At 35.5% G+C, this 23,957-nt stretch overlaps 2 protein-coding genes across 12 annotated transcripts in view; one reads left to right on the top strand and one right to left on the bottom strand.

Annotated features, from left to right (window-relative positions):
* Positions 1–5,893: 5,893 nt before the first annotated feature.
* LOC137240946 (protein CIP2A) lies at positions 5,894–13,328 on the top strand. The gene is made up of 8 exons (XM_067767966.1): positions 5,894–6,924; positions 9,394–9,649; positions 9,800–10,269; positions 10,330–10,626; positions 10,811–10,902; positions 10,971–11,116; positions 12,501–12,589; positions 12,658–13,328. The coding sequence occupies exons 1-8, from the start codon at positions 5,995–5,997 to the stop codon at positions 12,949–12,951; spliced, it is 2,574 nt and encodes an 857-aa protein (XP_067624067.1). The 5' UTR covers positions 5,894–5,994; the 3' UTR covers positions 12,952–13,328.
* The window catches only part of Tep3 (Thioester-containing protein 3), a 147,325-nt gene continuing 136,374 nt past the window's right edge, over positions 13,007–23,957 (bottom strand). For all 11 annotated transcript variants that reach the window (XM_067767954.1, XM_067767953.1, XM_067767956.1 and 8 more), the window contains exons 19-20: positions 14,093–14,246; positions 13,007–13,836 (exon numbers count right to left, since the gene is read on the bottom strand). In XM_067767954.1, coding sequence (XP_067624055.1) covers positions 13,604–13,836; positions 14,093–14,246 — 387 coding nt within the window. In that variant the 3' untranslated portion in view covers positions 13,007–13,603. The remainder of the gene's footprint in view (positions 13,837–14,092; positions 14,247–23,957) is intronic.

Genomic DNA, 23,957 nt, shown 5'->3' with positions numbered 1-23,957 from the left:
CGGTACACTCAACCACGTACTTTACTCTAAAGCATGGAACGCCTTGCCTTCACTGAATCTTAAAGGTTGACCGCGAATTAGTTGAGTGGTCGCAAGAAGCTCAAACACGAGTTGCCTGCTTCTGTTTTCCTATTCCCTGTTTTGTTTAAGTTCTCTCTTCCCCACCAGAACGAGCCACTATTGTTTTCTACGCGGGTCACCATACGATAGTGGTGACATGCCAGCGACAAAGTTTACAACGGCTTTTATCGCCACGTGGACAAAGGAGAAGGTGGAACTCTTGGACATCTATAACGTTTGGCATTACGCTGTCAGAACCAAAATGAAATAGGAACGCATTACGTGGAAAAGATTATTGGAAAATATCGAGCCCGCAGAGAAAATGGGACACAGTAACGCAAAGCGACAGTTTCGTACTATAGGTTACAGATGTCTGAGCTAGTACTAATCGGATGCAGAGCGGGCCTATTGGTGGCCACCAGCGCTTAAGTGTGAGTTATATGTACCCTGAAACAAATCGTACTAGTTCCAAAGTTGCGCAAAACTATTGCACTCCCCCCGCAGTGCTTTCAACTCACACCTAACGTGGCGATGTCCACCGAAATGGCAACTGCCTCCTTATGCAACCCTTTTGAGCGCGTTCTTAATTACTTAATTTGTAGGGGATTCTGAGTTAATTGCATCCGTGAGATGATTTATTTAAGTACGTACATATGTGTAGCATAAGTGCTGTTGGAACAAATGTGCCTGCCACCTGTCTCGAACTGCATCCTATTAGCACTAGTTCGCACGTAGTTATCAAACATTCAGTGCAAACCTACAGCTTTGCGCGTTTGTTCTTCATTTTCCAGGGCTTCAAATGGGGACATCTCAATGTTAAAAGTTTCAATTAAGGTCACTGCGAGGGGACATAATTAGAACTAGTTCCCACTCTTAATGAGATAGTGGTACGCTAATTCGCAGCTTGTAGTACCCGTGGACTATAATAGATACTGTAGAAACTTACTGTACGATTAGAAGGTATACCATGTCAGTTTTTATATTTCTGCCACTCTGCCTTAAAGTTAATTAAAAGAAGTATATATACAACTCATGGTTAACTCAAAAGCAATAATTCGTATATTTATCCTTCCAAATTCAATTACATAATTCCACCCATTTATTAACCCTTTCGCTACTGATGTCCACTGCGGTGGACATGACTTTGAAGTGACTGTTATTTTGAATTTAAAACTTTTAAGCATTATTTTCAGTGAAAACGGACCTAGTGGTTTATTGCGAGTATGAAAATAATATTCCTGCTAATTGCTGTAAAATTTTGTCGGTATTGTGCAGGCTTTTGTGAAGGAAGGTTTAAATATTAGGGGGACTCATGTAACCGTATAAATGCCTTATAAAGTGTGTACACGTATAAATTTATCTAGTGCGTAAACGAGCTGTCAAATTTTGTATGAAAAATCATTTACACAATTTGTATAAATTTACGCGCACATTTCATTGTGTAAACGCGGTAAACTCAAAGGAATGCAACCTTGCAGACATTACAGCAGGCATTTTCATCAGAAATCTCCAATATCAGCAAGTAAATGCGTTTTAGTTTTGATTTTTCACTTAATCTTGGCATTTTTTAATTTGTATAACAATCAAAAAAATTTTGTTCGGCAATAATACAGCTGATAAACAATCAAGTTTATCAAGAGTATTACTAGGTGCGTTCATATAACAGCGTGTGTAAATGGATATAATTTTACACCTTATAAGTTTATATGCTTTCATGAGTCCCCCTATTATATTTGGTGTGTTTGTTCTTTAATTCTTTAACATAAAAAGTTTCTATGTTTAGTTGTGTCAACGATTTTTTTTAGCTCGAAATTCTCTTTTTGAACTATTGTAAGTGGGAGATGATTGGAATTCAAACCTTATGTCCTTTATAATGGACATGAGCAGTCAAGAGTTGTGAGTTAAGGGAAGATAATATTACTTTGTAGGCAAAAGTTATGATGGCTAGGCACAAAAAGCTGTCAGGAAAGGGGATATTTGACCTTCTAAATACTTTCTTAGATTTCGACGATGAGTCGGATAGTGATGAAATTAATTTCTAACTAGTAATCTTTATGAAGGAGATGAAGAGGTGGGAAGGGGGATACGAGTTGTGAGGAAAGTGAAATCGAACGAGAGTTGAGTCCAGCATTTGAAAATCAACCAGATGCACGTCCTCAAGTTTCCTCTTTTTCAACACCATCCTCAATAAGAAGCGAAAAGGATGCTCCACAAAATGAGTTTCTTTTCCGTGAGAGCATTGCGTTCAATTTCAGTTTTCTACTAGGAAAATAATTACACCAGAAGCGCAAGCGGGAAATGAATGTTTTGATTGGACATTTAAAACTCAGAAAAGTGACATTAAATGGAGGCACTCCCGCAATAATGACCGAGTTGCTAATTTCAATTTTACCCCACCTCTTCAGATGCCTAATGGAGTGAAAAGTGAGTACGAGTATTTAAAGAAATACTTGCCGACTCAATTTTTTGAAGATGCATCCAACTTCACTAATCTTTATGGTCTGCAGAAAGAATCAAACTTTCGACCAACTAGTCCTGGAGAAATTCGGAAGTTCAGCACTACCATTATTTGCTAACAATATAACACGTAATCGTTCTAAAAATCATCCCACAAACCCAAGATAAATTATGTAGCGTAAGACCTATAATGGATTATATTCGAAAACGGTTATTGGAGCAAGAGCTGGAGGAAATCCTTTGTGTTGATGAACAGATTAATCCATTTAAAGGGCGCCTGGGAACAAAGCAGTATATATGTCGTGGTAAGCCTTGTCCATGTGAAATAAAACTTTATGTTCTTTGTGGAAAAGTGGAATACCTATGATTTCGGTCCTCCACAGAAATTTAAATGTAAATGTTATAAACATACTTGGTTTTAGTGCTTCAATCAAATGGATTTAATTGCTTTCAGAAAAAGATTGGCTTATACTCTTTTGAAAATATCATGCACATATCCTCGATGTTCTAAAAATGCAAGTAAACAACGCCGAAGACATTGAAGTATTTCCACCAACCACTGATTGATATGCCTTATGATCAAAGCGACCATTTACCAAAGTTTGATTCTTCACGGCCAATGCAGTTCGTTGTAGAATGGAAGGATGCAAACAAAACACGCACTTTTCAAATTAGTTTTCTTAAAATAAACCGTTAAACTCATAAACTGTAAGGTATAGTTATTTTTTCTCTAATAAAAATTAATTTGCTTGTAAAATTATTTCAATTGTTTATCTCTTTTCGAATATTCATAGACCTTACTGCATTTAAATTGACTACCTTAGCTACCCATGTCCACTCAGGTGGACATGAAATTCTGACCACGCCCATATAAGGAGGCGAATTTTGCTTTCACTAAAGTGCTTCCGAAACTCCTTAAGGCCGCGGTACAATGACATTTTTCATAAAGATGCATTCAAAAGCCCCGACACATAAGCACTTTTTAATATAGATGAGTTTAACACAAGCTTATGCATTATGAGTAGATTGCACGCATTTTTATGGAGAACGGTAGAATGAGCGACACTGGCGCCATCTGATATTGAAAAGTAGCCATCTCCCAAATTTTGTTACAAGCGAAGCATAAGAAGAAGAATGTGACATTTGTTTTGGTTAAGGGTGTTGACACACTTTGCAAGTGAAATTATTTTTCCCACTGGTTGGTAAATTTTCTAACATTTTTCGTAGGTAAAAACTGTAATATAACAAATGAATACGACACAAAATATGTTAGCAATTATCTCTGTTGTAAGGAGATAATAGGGGGACTCATGAAAGCATATAAACTTATAAGGTGTAAAATTATATCCATTTACACACGCTGTTATATGAACGCACCTAGTAATACTCTTGATAAACTTGATTGTTTATCGGCTGTATTATTGCCGAACAACATTTTTTTGATTGTTATACAAATTAAAAAATGCCACGATTATGTGAAAAATCAAAACTAAAACGTCTTTACTAAGATATACTTGTAAATGACTTGCTAATGTTGGAGATTTCTGATGAAAATGCCTGCTGTAATGTCTGCAAGGTTGCATTCCTTTGAGTTTACCGCGTTTACACAATGAAATGTGCGCGTAAATTTATACAAATTGTGTAAATGATTTTTCATACAAAATTTGACAGTTCGTTTACGCACTAGATAAATTTATATGTTTACACACTTTATAAGGCATTTATACGGTTACATGAGTCCTCCTAATGTTTATACCAGTGCTTCGCGAAATTTTGTATGTGAATGGGCAAGGCGTAATAAACTTCAATTGCCACGTCTGAGTTCCTTCAACATCTTGGTTGATTGTGGCGATGTTATTGGAATTCATAAGCTTGTCTTAAACGCATCTATATGAAAAATGACATTGTGTCACCGCCTTATATAGTGATATCCAACATCCCTATTTAATTATTCTTAAACCAGATAGTTCTCGAGTTGATATCCAACTTCATTCTCCAGTCACTATCCAACCTTTGAAAAATTTTGTAAAATTAAATGTTTTCCAGTTGATCTCCAACGTCATTAGTATTTTACAATTATTATCCTAATTTCGAGAGATTTTGAGAAATGTGCAGTTCTCAAATGAATATTCAACCCATTTCTCCAGTTGATATCTTACATTATATATCGAGTTGACGTGGAGTTGAAAAACATCTCCAAGGAAGTACCACCAATACCAACAGATGTTTATTGTGAGAAATAAATACATTGCTGATAGCAGTATTGAAGCGTATTTAATCAAGAATAAATTATATAGGCGGCCACCGTGGTGTGATGGTAGCGTGCTCGGCCTGCCACACCGAAGATCCTACATCAATATAATTGAATCTTACATTTGAGTCCAGTTAGAGAACCACAAGTTGTTAATTACATTTTTTCAGCTTAACTAATAGCATATTTTGCATTATAAAAAGTTCCCTGTTTTGCTGAGTACGCTATTATTCTCGAGTTGAGCCACTGTTTCGAAACAACTCTTGAGATTTTAGAAGTATGCCTAGTTATCAACATGAGCTCTGATGGTACTCAAGGCCAAATGCTTGGTGGGTATATTCGACGCCATTTCTTACGAACGCAAATAACTGATAGGTTAACTAGAGTTTAAACCTGGCAGATCGGCCGCTTAAGCTTAGCTTAAACTGACAACCTGACAAACTGAGTTGAACTTGTACTGAAAACCGGGCCTTATACTGTTTTCACACAGACGGCTTATTGAATAATAAAGGCAGTTTTCTACATTAAGACGCTTATTGAGCTCAATCTTCCCTACAAAATTCGAATCTATTATTATTTCATTAGTAGCTAATCGAATGCCTAATGAAGTCAAAAGCACAATGCAACTCTGTTGGCAGCGTTCCGCTTCCGTTTCCGCTTCTTAGTTTTCAAAGCAAATGTCATTGTCTGCATGGCGGAACGATACAAGATGGCCGCATCGAACAGCTGATTATAACCTTTTTTATTTGATTTGATACATCAACTACCGGCGCAGTACGATTTTGACATTTGTCCATCGAATTTAAAAGTACATGGAATTTTTTTTTGTTTGTAGGTATGTCACCATGCTCCCACCTTGTATCGTTCCGCCATGATTGTCTGTCTCATCCTTCATACTAATCGAGCAGTTACTTCTGTGTGAAAGCATTAAGTTTCTGTGTGAAAACAGTATTAGAAATATATTTGTAATACGTATTAGCTGGTGGTAGTGAAAGGGTTAAATACGAAAATCAAATGCATCGTGCGAAAAAAAGTTTTGCATTCACCCTGTATTTCTTCTATTCCACATAAGTACCACATTCCACATTTGAATTTGACAGCTGCCCGCATTTTTATTTCAGTTTACATTTGTTTTATGCTTTGATTTAAGTTTTTCTACCGATTTTGCTGCAAATTTAACACACCATTCATATATATTGGTTATAAATATAGTAAAATAAAAAGTAATGGCTCCACCAACCAAGCACGCTAATGGTAGTGTTGCTGTCGGCACCTTATCTACCTTGGGCAGCGATTCGGGAAATGATACGGCCACACAGCTGGCGCTCAGCTATGTGCGAGACTTCTGCATGCACGCCACAAACTATCGTAATCAACAAACAATAGAATCACTTGCATTACTAAATCGCAGTGCATCATTGTTGGGATCCACCGTGCAACCGCACCACTTCAATCCAGCACAATTGGAAACATCAAAGCTTTTCATTGATTTGCATGCTGTTATGGGCAATTTGGCTGCTGACTCGGATGCACTTTGGGCCTGTGTTACACTCCTACAGCAAATAAGTCGTAACTTGACTGCACGACGTGCTCTAGTTGACGATTTCCGCTTTGTACCGTTGCTAGCATTCGTTCTCAAACGTTCACATGGACAAGAAAAAATACAAAAGATACTTACACTGCTGCAAGATTTAACTTATGGCATACAAATTAGTTGGGAAGAACCATATCTTATAGTGTTGCTGGAGCAACTTGTTAATATCATATATCAAGCAGCTGATGAGAGTGAAGATGCATTGGCGCAGTTGTCATTGTCTGTGCTTATCAATTTATGCTATAAGAATTTTGTGGTCATGTTTCTTTTTCTACGTTCGGTGAATATTTCGAATTTCACCAAACGTATACAAGGCTATGGTATGTTGGCTAGTAAAATGTTGATTATTCTAAGCGAGGATACGCACACACCGACGCAAAAGGATATGGATCTGTTTATACGTTCGACATTTGCTACAGTTGAGGAGTGCATTAAGAGTTGGAATGTACCATATTTGCAGCATATCGTCGAATTTCTATTGGACTCCAAGGCACACACGCCCCTCTATCGCTCAATGTTGAGTTATACGCAGTACTGTGAAGATGTGGAACGTCTGCTAAATGTATAGTATTAATATTTGTTAAAAACTCCTATTTTATCACTTTTTTTACTCAGCTGAGCAGAGCTCACAGAGTATATTCATTTTGATCGCATCGAGATAGATATAGACTTCTATATATCAAAATTATCTGGGCGAAAAAAGAAATTAATTTAGCCATGTCCGTTCGTCCGTAAACACGATTACTTGAATAATTTTGAGATATCTTGATGAAATTTGGTATGTAGGTTCCTGGGCACTAACATCAGATCGGTATTTAAAATGATCGAACTCGGACCATAACCACGCCGACTTTTTCGATATCGAAAATTTCGAAAAAAGTACGCTAAATCATTACCAAACACGGCTAAAGCGATGAAACTTTGGTAGGTGGGTTGACCTTATGACGCAGAATAGAAAATTAGTAAAATTTTGGACAATGGGCGTGGTCCCGCCCACTTTTAAAAGAAGGTAATTTGAAAGGTTTGCAAGCTGTAATTTGGCAGTCGTTGAAGATATCATGATGAAATTTGGCACGAACGTTACTCTTATTACTATATGTGTGCTAAAAAAACTAGCAAAATCGGATCACGAACACGCCCAATTAAAAAAAAAATTTAAATTCAAATTTTAACAAAAAATTTAATATCTTTACAGTATATAAGTAAATTATGTCAACATTCAACTTCATTAATAATTACAACAAAATACAAAAATAAAAGAAAATTTCAAAATGGGCGTGGCTCCGGCCCTTTTCAGTTAATTTGTCTAGAATACTTTTAATGCCATAAGTCGAACAAAAGTTTACCAATCCTTGTGAAATTTGGTAAGGACATGGATTCAATGACGATAACTATTTTCTGTGAAAATGGGCGAAATAGGTTGTAGCCACACCCAGTTTTTATACACAGTCGACCGTCTGTCCTTCCGCTTGGCCATTAACACGATAACTTGAGCAAAAATCGATACATCTTTACTAAACTTAGTTCACGTACTTATCTGAACACACTTTATCTTGGTATAAAAAATGGCCGAAATCCGACTATGACCACACCCACTTTTTTCGGTATCCCTAGCGGGTTAGGGGATTAGAATATACCCGCGATAGGTATGCCTGTCGTAAGAGGCGACTAAAATACCAGATTCAAGGGGTTGTGTAGCGCAACCGTTCAGGTTGCCAGCGCAATATATAGCTTCTCCGAACCCAATTGTCAACCTCACCTATCCGCGGCGAATCCTGTTTCACTAACAGACGAGGCTCTGGCGACCCCAACCTCCTCATGGAACTGTATCCGGCAAATGACCATCACATCGATAACACTCCCCAAAGCCTTCGGGGAGCAATCTTATCGCTACAACGAAAAAAGTAGAAAATGCCATAATTCTATACCAAATACGAAAAGAGGGATAAAACATGGTAATTGGATTGGTTTATTGACGCAAACTATTACTTTAGAAAAAACTTTGTAAAATGGGTGTGACACCTACCATATTAAGTAGAAGAAAATGTAAAAGTTCTGCAGGGCGAAATCAAAAGCCCTTGGAATCTTGGCAGGAACAGTATCGTGATATTACATATATAAATAAATTAGCGGTATCCGACAGATGATGTTCTGGGTCACCCTGGTCCACATTTGGTCGATATCTCGAAAACGCCTTCACATATACAACTAAGGGCCACTCCCTTTTAAAACCCTCATTAATACCTTTAATTTGATACCCATATCGTACAAACACATTCTAGAGTCACCCCTGGTCCACACTTATGGCGATGTCTCAAAAAGGCGTCCACCTATAGAACTAAGGCCCACAAAGTTTTAAATAATCATTAACACCTTTCATTTGATACCCATATCGTACAAACGCATTCTAGAGTCACCCCTGGTCTACTTTTATGTCGAAATCTCGAAAAGGCGACCACCTATAGAACTACGGCCCACTCCCCTTTAAAATACTCATTAACACCTTCCATTTGACACCCATATCGTACAAACACATTCCAGAGTCACCCCTGGTCCACCTTTATGGCGACATCCCGAAATGGCGTCCACCTATAGAACTATGGCCCACTCCTTTTTAAAATACTCTTTAATACCGTCCATTTGATACACATGTACTACAAACACATTCCAGGGTTACCCTAGTTTCATTTTCCTACATGGTAATTTTCCCTTATTTTGTCTCCAAAGCTCTCAGCTGAGTATGTAATGTTCGGTTGCACCCGAACTTAGCCTTCCTTACTTCTTAAATATACGATAGGCGGTAAGATGCTTCCCCCCTCCCCCCTGCCCCAACCCAAACAAGTAAAGCTTTGGGTTCTTTTGAACTTTTTTTATTTATTTTATTTTTATATGTATTTCAACTTTGTTAGTACATTAAAAATGATAGATAGGTAGTTTCAAACCGGTTAAGATATTTGAGATTACTTAACCAATAAAAAGTGATGGACTAGGAAATTTTATTTAGTATACGAATTTGTTATTTATGTTACAGCAACTTGAAAATGGCGGCATAGCTGATGACACAGATGAGATAACCGCTAAGCAGCAGCACACTTGTCTGGGTTTACTTTTTCGTCTTATACGCTATATTCTGCAATTGGGCACCATACCAGAGACTGATGGCAAAGAAAACGTTATAAGTTTAGACTCAAACGTGCCTAGAATATTCGAACTGCTAGGCAAGTGGCTGGACTCGGAAATTTGTGGTGTTGATGCTGTATATTTGCTGAGTGGCTTAATAACTTTAGGTGCGTATTAATGCAAAAAAAATGTTTATGATGATGAATTTATACAGTTGGTACCAATGGTCTCATTCGAGGCTTAATCCTATAGCAATGAACTAGGAGTTATGAGAATTCAGTCTTCGTTATATTTAAATTTTCATATTTCCATAACAGTTCCAAAGGAGTCCATACCTGCACGTATTGCACGTGATCCATCATATATCGTACAATTGATTGGCATATCAGAGAAACCTGACACAAGCGCACGTCATATATCGGCCATACTGCAACTGCTGACGTCACTTCTACATCAAACAAAGACTGAAAAGCTTATACTATCACGCATCACCGAATCATATTTTGACAAAATGTTCGCGCCACTACTGAACAATGGTCGCACAGATATGCCATTAAATGCAATGGCCCCAGAAGAAATTGAAAAATATACATACTGCTTATTATTGTTAATAAATTTCGCTGGTGTGGCCAAAAAGGCATATTTTGATAAATGCTGTACACTCCTACAATTTCCTACAATACAAAATGCATTGGCGCGTGCTATGATTGGTGGTAGTGAAAATGTTTGTAGCGCAGTTTTTCAAATATCACAATTTGAACGTTTTCCACAAGCTAATGTAGCGAAGGTGAGTAATTAGCATTTGATTTGATATGTTTTTGTTATTTTTTTTGCAACATTTTTTCAGCAAATTTCTAAATTAACTAAATACAAAAGTGTAGATGGCACTGCCGCCAGCACGAATACAGATGGTGATCAATGGCAAAAATTGAATATTATTATGAAAAGTCATAAAACTTTTGTTGGCAAAGAAATGGAAGAGCGCCTTAGTGCTTTAATTGATTTGATAAGTAATGCTCAACGCAATAATCAAGTGCAAAATGTACCAATGTCTCAGATTATTGAGCTATTCAATTATAAAAGCGAAATGTTTAGCTGCTCGGAAAGTTGTATGCAAAGGCGTTTGGAAATCGCCAGTGAAGAGGTGAGTTAAGCGAATAGTCATGTGAATCTTGTCATGACTTCAATAATACTCTAATAAAGCTTTCAGAGTATCTACAATGTAACTTCAAAAGGGCAGTGTAACATTAGAGCCGCAAATATGTTTATTAATGAAAAGATATTAAAAATTTTTAAATATTTGCTTCTAAACAAACATTTTTTTACAGATAACAAATCTCACACAACGTATTAATTTGCAAAATGCTGAGTTGCAAAAATACGAAATGATGAACTTCGAACTGCACGTCAGTCAAGAAGGGTCAGTAACATTAATACTTTAAAAGCTAATTTGTGCCATTCACGAACATTACTTTTTTCCTTTTTTAGTTTACAAACACAATGCCAGGATTTGAAACAACAGAAAGATAATCTTAAGCATAATTTGGCAAGTTTGATGAAAAAGCTCTCCGAACAGTCGGAGTCATTGCAGATAAGCGAAAAACGTTTGACTGTTAAAGTATCGGAAGTAATAGGTAATGAGGAAGCGGCAATACAATTTTTTGTTTGTTAATGCAATGTAAGAATGAATAATCTTATGTAATATTCGGATTGTTGTCTTAGGACATATCGCACTTATTGGTCAAATCAGTGATCAACCCAAAAACTCGCAATATTCAGAAAATGAACAGCTGATTATCTTCCCATATGCGGAAATGCAATTTTTAGTTTTTAACAAAGTAACTTCTAGCTGATTAGTGGAGGTATTAGTAAATCGAGAATACACTTCGGTAGTTATTGACTTGGAAAGCCGTCATAACTACGAAATTTAAGAAAATGTTTGGAATTATTTTCGGGATAATATCGCAACTTTTTAGGGACCATTTAGAAGCCATGTCAGGATTACTTTGGTGCTTTTTCGTGACCACGTCGATTCATCTCGTGATTATCTAAGTTAAGTATTAGTTTCAGAATAATTTTAGGAACTATCATTTCGGTGCTGTTATCGGGATCATTAAGCGATTTATTTTCAGACCTACTTTGGAATTACTGCTACAACAACAACCACAACAAAACGGTGTCCACCGATTCCTCCTCCAACCCGCACTTTCCACATCTGCTATCACTGGCTAAGGCTTACTTTCCGATTGTCTTCACCATCATATTTGAACTATAAGGGGCCATGTTGTTGTTGTGTTGGGGAGCATATCGTGACTAATCGGTATTTTTCGGAACAATTTCGAACCCTTTCGGTATAGTCTCGGAATTTTCTAAGAGATAATTCCGAATTATTTTCGGGGCTATTTCAGTCCCAATTCGGTACTATCTGGATTATTTCGGAAATCTTTTCTTGATTATTTCGTTACTATCTATCGATCATAGCGGTTATATTTTGGGTATCATTGAGGGAATGTTTTCGGATCATTTCTTTATTGTTTTCAGAATCATACCGGGGCTGTTTTCAGGATAATTTCGAACTGACTGTCTTAAGATTTTCTATTTCGGAACCATTTCATAACTGTTACAAGGATGATCTTAAAACTATTATCTATCAAGCTTATTTCGGGATTTGTTATGAGATCGTTTTTAACTCTTTAAGGACCGTTTAGGGATCATTTTTCAACTATGTCCGGATTGGAATGGTTTCGTTTCGGTGTGATTTAAGGACAGAGATTGTTTCAATTCTCATAACGTGACTATTTCAGTATTTTCCGATTTTATATCGTATAGTATTGGGACTGTTTCGTATTTTTTTTTTAGAACTGTTACCGGTTCACATTAGATTATCTGCGGAACATTCAGACATTTTTTTGCTTTCGGGAAGATTTTTTCATCAGTTTTTTTAAGAAGTTATAACTTTATTCTACCTGGACCCATAATATTTGATAAGTATATATATATTTTTTAATTTGCTTTAAGTACTTCAAAAGGAAAATGGTGAGTTGAAAGAGGGACTGGCAACAAAAACTAAGGAATTAGAAAAGATGCATGCTAATGTCAAGGAGAATGTAAGATTTCATTATTTTATATAAACATAAGTACATAAGTACTCATATTTTACCTGTTTATCCTTTAGTCCACACGAATTGAAAAACTCAAAAAGACAATTGCCGCTTTCGAACTCGATATCAAAGAAAAATCACGTATCATCGAAGAACGCGAACGGGAGCTAAATAAAACACATAAACTATACGAGGAACAAAAAGAGGCAAAGAAAAAATCTGATGATGTCATATCTGTATTGGAGACACAAATCCAAGATAAAAATGAACAAATACGCAATTATGAATTGGAGCTAAGTGAAACTGAAGAACTGCGCAAAACAATAATGAGCTTAATGGAGAGCAAGAAACCGAAAAGAAAAACATGAGCGGAGAACTAATAAACAAGACTTACAAATTAAAATATAATCTAAAATCACTACATTTAGTATTGTTAGTTTTAATTGTTTATTTGTTCTTTGTAAGAGAATAGAGACAAATAGATATGGAGAGAAATCGAAATAGAGAATGTAGTATGATTTAGCATTTTAAATTATATATTACACTACTAGTTTAGCGCTTATATTACTAAGTACATATTTAGTCAACAATTTATTATTATTATACAAAAATACATACATTATGATTCTATATATATTTTTTGTCTTACGCATTAATGAACATATTTCATTGACAACATCCATTTATATATTAACGTATTGTAAGCTGTGGTGTCGTAATAAATTTGTTTAACAACAATCTCAAACTTCGATGTTTATGAATTAGTATCAATTTTTTTTTTTAACTTTATAACATATGTATGAACAGCACCTCACATTAATCGCTTTGCAATTATATTAATATAATTTAAAAAAGTTTCTACACATGCGTAAATTAACTGCATCTCGGCACTCGTTTTTCATTGTTTAGTATCACTAGTTTTTATCTTAAAAAAAAATGTGTTAAAGCCTTTTGTTTTCAATGTAAGGATATTAGGTACTGAATTTAAAAAATTTTAAATATTACAAATAGTTTTTACATTTATGTAAAATTTGCTGTAAACGCTACTAAGCATAGTAACATGATTGTCCAAACTGTTGCACTCATATCAGCGCAACCTGATCTACCTTCCACGAAGTCAGTATCCACGCTACCATCTAAACGCCTCGATTCACGCTTTTCAGCCTTTTCACAGAGGCTGCCACAATTAGCGTGCTCGCAAATATCGCATACAACAGATTTAGGGGCGCGGTAGAATTGGCGTGCGCGACGAGCTACAAAAATACAATAGGGTTATTAAGGACGAGATAACTCAAACACAGGATGAAAGACTTGCCCCATATGACGGTCGGCTAAGCAGCAGACAGAATTTTTAGAATTTGAGTTTTTTGAATTTTGTTATAAAAAGGTTTAAAGCTAAGTTAATAAATAAAGGTAATTTCACTGTGGCCTTAGGTCTTCCATCCTGAGTTAAGTCATTTTGCACATTAAAGACTTGCGTTACAAATTTCGATCACGCACAAAACTCACCATTATCGTAATAATCGTACATAACCACCGGAACAAGTTGGTGTCCAGTCACTTTCACCGTTTTGTATGCATGCAGCGTTGGGCACACTTCACGCCTATCCAAATAATCGAAATAAATGATGACCACTGTGTTACGCCGTTGGGTTTCTACACGCTGCAAATAAGGTGCATTAAATTAAAAACCTTTAGAGAATTAATGTGATTATTTTATACTAGTTAAGCGATCTACTATCAGCCGACGATTGGTCAAGCTTGGATCACTACCTCCGAAAATGTTTTAACAAGAAACGCAACAGCCTATGAATATCGGTTTTGTCAAAAAATGCACAACATGCACTATGGGGTGGCATAAAAATCAACAATAATTTGGTATCAAAAACTGCTGTCTATTGTAAGACGAAAAAGGTTTTTAGAAACGGCCGGCAAATAAGAAACCCCTTTACGCTACCCTTTCGATACGAACTTCAAGCTTTAACTAGGGAAATTATGATTTGCAAAACAGAATACACCCATTGAGGTGACACGTTGAACAGGCAGACCGACCCATCAGCAGTATGGTTGTTACTGCTGAATTAATCCGAGGATTTCCAATATTGTATAGATAAATTTAAACAAATAAAAAGTAACAGGATTCAGTGTTTTTTCTCTCTTTCCTTCATTCGCTCCAGCAGTCAAGTGTGACGTAGTGCGCAAAACGAAGCAATTTTTAACTCGTGAATGCGCAATCTTCTATGAGTGATTTGTGGAGTGGAATGAAGAACAGTAGGAAGAGCAGAGTTGCATTGGATTAATATACCTTCAATCGTTGTATCAATATTAAAGATATATTTAAAAAAAATAATTAAATAGTTGTGCATTAGCAAACATTTTCTTTCAATTACTGCAATTAAGGTGTCCTAGATGCTATATATTTCAAAATTATAACATTTTATGTCTGTTTAAAAATTTAACTTGAATTTCCCTAAAGATTTCCATAATATGGCCATTAGTGATGTTTATGTGTGTGTGCTAATTTTGAGCGATCAGCTGTTAGTTGCGCTACTTGATAATGTTTACAATGATTGACAGGGTCTCTCAACTGAACAAGTGAACTAGATCTTCGATTTCCGTTCATTTGTTCTTTTAGTTCGTTTTATCTAATGTTATTCTTTATCTCTTCTTGTTCGCGAACATTAGGGGGACTCATGGAAGCATATAATAAGAAGTCCGTTCTTTTCGAATGAAACTTTATTAATGATCTCCAAATTTCTGCAATGCTTATAACTAAGTTGACAAAAATGAGCTTAAAACTAATAATGGTAACTGTAATATGTAATGTTGTTGTTAATTGCGAATAAAGAGAGATTTATTTATTGGAATTTGTTTACGGAAATATAGCTAATAAGTGAGCGGATATGGAAAGCGAAGGAAAGGTGTAAGAGGAAATGGTATAAGTAAGAAGAGCATGACAGTTATTAGTAGTGTGTCAGTATGTGACTCCTCCGGCCCTAAACATTTGCGTCTTCGTAAATAAGAAGCACATCTCTTAACCTTAATTATACGAATTGAAATAATCTCTTATAATGACGCTAACGCTTATACAACTCCTGAAATGTGTAACGTCTTTTTAGTTGTGTCTTATAATATCTAGACTTTCGATTATTTGAGTTATCAGTAACATAATTACCATTTTTATTATATTCAGTTAGTTTTTTATACTTAGCCTTATTTTTAGCAATTTGTCTACTGCAAACAATATTATCTACGAGCTCCTTTGGTTCCTGATCTCTAGTTTTATTTAACTTTTGAATTCTTTCGATCTTTTCTTTTTCATATAGCTTACTCAGTTCATCAATATATTCTTTACTGAAATTTTTTATTATAAAATCTATGGGTCTTTTCCTTGTTGTCGAGTGAATAGTATTATTATAAGATATGAAAATTTTAAAAAGCTTTTCGTCTAAATCTAGATCTTTGTTTTGAATATCGGCTTCCATTAATCGTAAATGTTCATTCAAAGTTCCGTGAAGTCGTTCTACGTCCGAATTTCCAGTTTTTAGGTATGCTGTTGTTGTATGTGTTTGAATGTTCTGTTCTTTTTAAAACAAACGAACAGCATTGTGTAAAATACACCTTTCGTTGCCAAATACAATTTTGTTCATTTTACCTAAAAATTGGATTCGTTGCTTCAAAGCGGCTAAAATTGCTATCCAATTCCTGTCATTAATTCTATGAAAGGTAGCATATTTTGAAAACTTATCGATAGTTGTGAGGTACATGGTATTCCTATACGGAAACCAAATGTCTATATGTACAATGTCGTTAAAATGAGTGGGCGTCTCTGTTACTTCAAAATCATATTCATTTAAAAGAATTTTCCATCTCTGAAGTTTCATGTTGTGCTCCTTGATGTTATGCAACCACGTCAATGGTTTGTGATCCGTTTGTAAAACAAACTTTCGCCCATATAAATAAGTACGTAGCTAAAGCTTCTTTCTCTATAGTATAATATCGAATTTCGTGATCCGACAAAGTTCGGGAAGCGTAACATATAGGGTGACTATTTTGACTTAGCACACAACCAATAGCGAATTGGGATGCATCTGTCGTGAGTATGAATTTTTTATTGAAATCAGGTGGCTGTAAAACTGGTTCGCTGGTTCTCAGTTTCTTTAAAGTATTAAAAGCGTTCAAAAAGTCAATATTTTGGAAGTCTAAAATCGCATTTTTCTTCAACAGGCGAACCATAGGGTAAGCTACTTTTGCGTAGTCCCGTATAAATTTGCGGTAATATCCTGTCATTCCAAGAAATTGTTTTATTTCTTTAACATTCCTTGGGGGTTTCATATTTTCTATGCATTTCACTTTTGACGGATCTGGTTTTATACCTTCTTTTGAAATAATATGCATTAAAAATTTTGTGGTTAAATCAGCGAATTGGCATTTACTGAATTGAATTTTTAAATTGGCTGAACGCAATGTATCGAAAATTTTTTTAATAGAAAGAATATGTTCATCAAAGCTTGTAGAAAAAATTAGTATGTCATCTAAGTAGACAACACAAATTTTGTTTATATGGTCCCTTAAAACATAATTGATTAATCGCTGAAAAGTTGCTGGTGCCGTTTTCAGCCCAAAAGGCATTCTCGTGAACTCATAATGACCGTCTGCTGTTGAGAATGCTCTCTTGGCTCTATCATTAGGGTGTACCTCAATCTGGTGAAATCCTTTCGCCAAATCGAGAGTGCTAAAATATCTGCATTTTCCCAATTTGTCAAATAAGTCTTGCATATTTGGAATTGGGAACTTATCATCAATTGTCTGATCGTTCAATTTCCGGTAATCAATAACTACGCGCCATTGAGGTTTTCCGCTTGCGTCTGCCTTTTTCGGTACAACCCACAAAGGGGAATTATATGAACTATTACTGGGAACGATAATTTTTTGGACTAGCATTTCCTTAATCTGCCGGTCTACCTCCGCGCGATGTACTACGGGATATCTATAGAGTCTGGTATATATAGGGGTATCAGGTTTAGTAAGTATTCTGTACTGAATTTCGGTGGTAAAAGGTAGGTTTTCTCCTTCTTTATAGAAAATAGCCTGGTAGTTATTCAAAACTGTCGTCAACATTTCTCTATCCTTAAAATTTAAATGTTTGGGAAACCTTTCAAGTGGATTTACTTCTAGTTCCTCCTCGTAACTAAATATCTGCAAATCTTCATTTTTTGTGTAATCTTCTAGTGAAATTTCTTCATCTTCATTAAAATATATACGTATTGTTGCATTTTCTGTTATTATTTTCCTACCTTTATAATCGATTATCACATTTAGATTAAGTAAAATGTTATTCCCTATAATACCGTCAAAATAAAAGTGAAAAGGGTATCCTACAAAATGTACAAAGTAGGAATTTTTATTAAAGTCTTTAAAAAGCGGTATTTTAAATTCATTTGTTGTGAATAGTTTCCTTCCTAAAACACGCAATGAAAGTACAGTGGGTTTTATTTCATATTTGGGGTTGCATATTTTAGGATTAATTACGCTAAATTCTGCTCCTGTATCTATTATAAATCTAAGTGGTTTTATACGTGTTTGTACAACTATATAAGGTAATTTTCTTGTGGGGCTAGTTGAAAATTCTGATTATTTTCATTAACACCCAATTCCATTGGTTCGATTGTTGCCTGCCCAGGGTCTCCATTAAATTGCGTTTTAATATTATTCGGAATAAAAGAACTTTCACGATATGGATTTTGTGATCGATTTGTTTGACCACTGCTATTAGAATATAACCTCGACTGTACTGAGGCATTTGGATGCAAGCCATTACTACTGCGCTGTTCTAATTGTTGTTGAAAACGGGCATCATAACGACCTCTGCTAACATTGTTCTTGAATTGTAAGTCGTTGTTGTTACTCATATTATTTTGTGCGTTGCTGTTATTTGTATTGTACAACTCGCTCGAAAATCTTTTTGTTCTATTTTGTTGTTTGTATCTACTATTATTATTATTAAAAAAACTATGCCGATCATTATATTTTAAGTACCCATTAGATTTTATAATATCGTAAGAACTTTTCAAATCTTTGGGATACTTTTGACTGGCTCTGGTAAGCCGTGCTTGAAATAGTTCAAAGCAATTCGCCCATTACTTTCATAATTAATACCAGCAATCTTAGTATCACTGAGTTTCAAGGCATTATTTAAACGACATAATAATGTATTAAGTTGATTATAAAAATGTTCTATTGTTGATTCGCATCGGCAAGACCTAATTTTATCAATAATTTCATCAACAAGAGTTTTTCTCTCCATGATTATCTACTAGAACTTTCTTAACTAGCTCCCAAGTATGAGGATTGCCATTAATTAATAATGACCGCTTAGCGTTACCAACGATTTTATCTTTCATATTTCCTATAAGTAAAACTTGTAAATCATCCGGAAAAGATTCTAAAGTTGGTATCATCAAATCTATTCGCTCTACAAACCCTAGCAAGGCGTTTTCATTCCCATCATACGGTGGAACACTATTAAGATTAGTTGAAATAAGCTTAAATTTAGCAAAATTATCCATTTTTAATTTTGTCTTGTTTCACTAAACTGAATGTTTATACTTAAAAGTGTTGTTTTTTTGCCTTTTGTTTTTGTTTTTTTTTATATGTATATATACATTGATTTATGTAGATTCTGTTGTTGTATATACGTTTGTTGTCGCTCGCACTAGTGACTGAGCTTTTTGGTGCATTGAGTTGGAAACAAAATATATGTGCTAGAGGTTTACGCCGATCACTTTATCGGCGGCGGTGGCTTAGGCTCTATTATATACCGGCGGCGGCGGCGTAGGCGGCGCGCCGGCGTACGCCGGTGTTCTTACTTTAAAAGCTTGATTTTTCTATTTAAAAAAATAATATTTAGGAAAGGATTTGTTTATATGTATTTAAGGAAATCAACGTGTTGGACATTTCGGAAAGATCCGGGGTTTTTGCATCAAAATCTCGCTGACCGTTCAAAAATTTTCAGGAGTAGCTCCTTGCGAAGGGATTGTCCCTCGTTCACTTGCTCCAGAGAGGCTTCGAACATAACCCCGGTCTTCGGAATTGGTACTGCTACGTCTGCTGAAAAAAATAGAGATACATAAAATAGTCACACTTTTGCTTGTATATGTCGTGCAAAGCGTAGTTTCACCTAGGGTGAACTCCTAATAATCGTCGCGAACACAATTTCTTTAATCATAAACACACTTATAAAAATAAAAATAAAAATAAACCTCCGAAGAGATCTAAGGCCGAGCTTCTCTTCCAATTTGCGTCGTGCTCCTATTGATTTTCCCTACAAATCGGCCGGAAGGGACCTACATGTTTTATGCCGACTCCGAACGGCATCTGCAAGCCAGATGAGTTTTCACTGAGAGCATTTCATGGCAGAAATACACCCGGAGCGCTTGCCAAACACTGCCGAGGGGCGACCCCGATTAGAACAATTTTCTTCTAATTGAAAAACCTTATTTCTAAAATTTTGATGTTGCTTTGCCCGGGGTTTGAACCCAGGGCATACGGTGTGATAGGCGGAGCACGCTACCATCACACCACGGTAGCCGCCACATAAACACACTTAGGGTTGCTATTAATGGTCTATTAATACTCATGACTCTCGTGGCACAGGGCGCCTCCAGTTTTTTCGGCTGTTTTTAAGAGCTACAATTCCCGATGTGCGAACAGTAGGAATCCCTACCACCAGTCGCTACCACGCCTCCTGAGCCTCACACCATATGCCAGTACAGAAGCTATAGGACTGCGACTTCGAACTCATACCTTCGTCGATGTCACTTTCCTAGAAGCTCTAGGTGTAGCTCCGAAGACTTTCCAAAGGATGCTTTTGTCGCGCTATGCTGTCGAGCTACACAAGAGAAACACCTTGAAACGTTAGGGAGTGACTATTCGGCCAAGAGTGCCGCCCTCGAAATCATAAGCAGTCTAAGTGGATGTAATTGCGTCATGGGTAAAATCGTATAATCCTCGGCGCATCTACATAAGTAAAATTTTACAAGGACCCTGGATAAAGTTTTTAAAATGTAGACCAAAGATTACAGACGTTTGTGTTCACAACATTGATTTCAATAGTCTTCGTTAAATCAAAACGATATTTTAGAATGAAAGTCGACCGATTTTAAGTTGAAAGATGTTAACTTCTGTTTTCCGGCCTTATGATAAAAGAGCTCACTATGGATGACCGCGTAGCTTCAGTTTTCAGACTAGTTCAACTGTCCACTACGTTAGGGTAGTAGAACACACGGTCCTTAGTTCCACTGTCTTGGGAAAGCTTTTGCTTCACCACTTTGAGTGTTCTTGCGAAGGACAAAGCCTCACCTGGTAGATATATGTGCCTACGTATTCACATTTGTAAAAGGAGCCGTAACGTGTAGGTGATATTTAAACTTGGTTGATAGGCTATAATCAATGTGATTCCCTCCAAGGGACTAGTTTTGGATAGGGCCGCCAACTTTAGAAAATATCAAACCGAGAGACTTGGGTGTTTAAGGATGAAGTGTGAAAATCAAAATTAACATTTCAGACGCTATTGTTTAGTTTCGCAAATAAACAACAGATGTTTGAATGCAAGACTTAGTGATTTTTCAAACCGTTCTCATAAGTACATACATATATCTTCAACTTAAGTATGAGGTAAGAATAATTTCAAAAGAGTGTTAATGCCCCTAGAATCTACTAAAGGATTTTGCATCACTGATTTCGCTTATTCTTGAGGACAATTTAAAAACATGTTCGCCTTGGGTGATTTTATTTGAATTAATTTTTCATTATTAATTTTTTCAAAAATGCAAATTGAGCATACAAATTTATTATATAACTTTTCTTTTAGTGTTTTGTTTTAAGAACTTGCCGCCTGTTATTTTAAATAACTTTTGAATAGTTACAAAGAGTTAAATTTCGCAATTAGGTTCTTATAACTGGCAGTGATGCGTATCCGTTGATACTACTTTCGACCATATCCGACCAATTTTTGACATAAGCAATAAATAGCCTAAACAGTCTTAAACGAGTAGAAAATATAGTAACGCGCCGCCGCGCCGATATTTTTGGCATTCGGCGGCGGCGTGCGAAAAACGACCAAAATCGGCGGCGACGTTTATCGACGGCGTATATCTGTAATATGTACATGTATTAATATAGGAAATCTAATTTTTTCATAAAATTCACTTTTCAAAGAATGTCTAGGTATAATAAATGAATAAATGATGAATTTTATACTTGTTAAAACTATACTTTTCATTGAAAATCTGATTTTTCTTCATTAGCTCACATTTTTTCAATCATAAAATCCCAAAAAATTACAAATATACAAAACATATTCAATACTAAAAGTAATAGAAATGCTACTCTTAACCCAAGATGTTTTCTAACATTTTTCTAGATGCGGCTTCCCAGAAAAGACATACGGAAGTTGTAAGCTGTTTGAACCGCTGGTAAGTTAAGCTTGATCGACACGCCTGGACCCGGCTTCAACATCCCCCATGAGCTATGATTGTCAAAAACATCAAGTTATATTTAAAGAATGATGTGAGACATAGTAAAATCGTGATTTTTAAAGTGACGTCGTTACCATGATCTAAGATGATGATCATAGATGATGTTGGATGTTGTAGTCGTGTGTGTGTACAACGGTCAAGTTAATTACTACCTGAGGTTCAAAAAGCTTACTTCCGAGCTTCCGGATGCTTTCACCCCCTGATGAAATATGATTTTTAATAGTATTTAGTTATGTATTAAATATGATGGAAAAACGAATCACAATCGTATTCACAAATGATTCCAAACCATCATTTAATATGATTGAAAAATGTTCTTAAATGTGATCAAAAAATTACTGTGAAAAGTAATCAAATGTTATTCCAAAAGAAGTAAAGTACAATCTGCCAATAATATCAAGTATGATAAAAAGATGAATAAAAAGTGTTTAAAAATATTAATCATAAATGATTATTCAGGAATAATCAAATTTAAGGTACACTTTTCTCCCGACGAAACATTGATTTTCGAATAAAAAATACTTTTAAATTTGAACGTTTTCAATCATCTGGGGGTATGATATTTGAATATTTTTTGATAAAACTTTTCAAAAAATGCTGGCTGGGAACTAAAGATCAGCCTACACCCCCATTTCCCACCCACTTCATTGATACCAATATATCCATGCATAAGCTAACAAATGTTTGTACATTCACATGTTCAAATAAAAGACAAACTGTTTCAATCAACCACTTCCAACAAAAATTATTCTTACGCACAAGCATATGTACAAATCTATGTTCATATGTAAGCTAAGAAATATTTTTATATTCGCATGTTGACAAAGAAAACAAAATTCACTTCAACCATCCAACCATACGCACAAGCCCACATACATATTTACATATGTATGCTCATGTTTTGTATGTAAATCACAAAATCATGAAAACTAGCTTCCTCTTGATTTTTCATTCATAAATTCTTCTTCTTAAGTTGTCCAAATTGATGATAGAATTTTGCAGTTCGGCAACATGGCATTTGATAAAATCGTCAAAAGACAAATTTTTGCGATTTTATAAATTCCAACTTCGATGCATATTGGGGGTATTCATTATGACGAGCATAACTACTTTCATAACCCCGCACTTTTCCTTTGAAATAATACCAAACTATTTATAAGCCTGTATGAAAGTACTAATATGGTAGTAAAAAATGCAAATAAAGATGCACACATATTGCCTAGTAAATGTCCACTAACATATTAGCAATATAATCTAAAAATTTCCATCCATTGTTCATATAAATTATTGCAAATAATTTTCTCATATCCTGAATTGCCGAGTTGTCACAGCTTATGGACATTTTTATTTGCTATTTGAAACCCCCTATCATATTCTGCCGAAAAATTGTTCACGCAGTCACGCAGCCAAATTTGCAGCAACTGTGTTGCAGTTGCTACATAAGAGTGGTGTTTTACCCGTTTCAGGCCCGAATTCGCACTGTGACGTCATACTATATATGCTGACTTGTTTATCACATGTCAGTACAAAGTAAGAATTTTACATTATTTTCATAGATAAAAATTAATATATGGGAGCGGCGAAATAAATTAAAGTAATTTTGCGAAGAAATATAACATTATTTCGCAAAAGAGCAATAAATTCGTTTATTTTAATTTTATAATAAATTCCCCTTTTAGCTGTGAGTTATTAAAGGTATAAAGGGCAACACTTTTAACCACCGACGACACATAATTTGGCTCGTGCCTATTGTATTTCGTCGGCTAATTGCTACGAGCATTGATATTTACATATCCATGGCCGTATACGCGGATTGCCATAATTGATTTGGTCGC

This window comes from Eurosta solidaginis, chromosome 2, assembly GCF_040869045.1.
Source record: "Eurosta solidaginis isolate ZX-2024a chromosome 2, ASM4086904v1, whole genome shotgun sequence".
Classification (NCBI taxonomy): Eukaryota; Metazoa; Arthropoda; class Insecta; order Diptera; family Tephritidae; genus Eurosta; species Eurosta solidaginis.
This window is presented reverse-complemented; position numbering and strand designations above follow the sequence as displayed.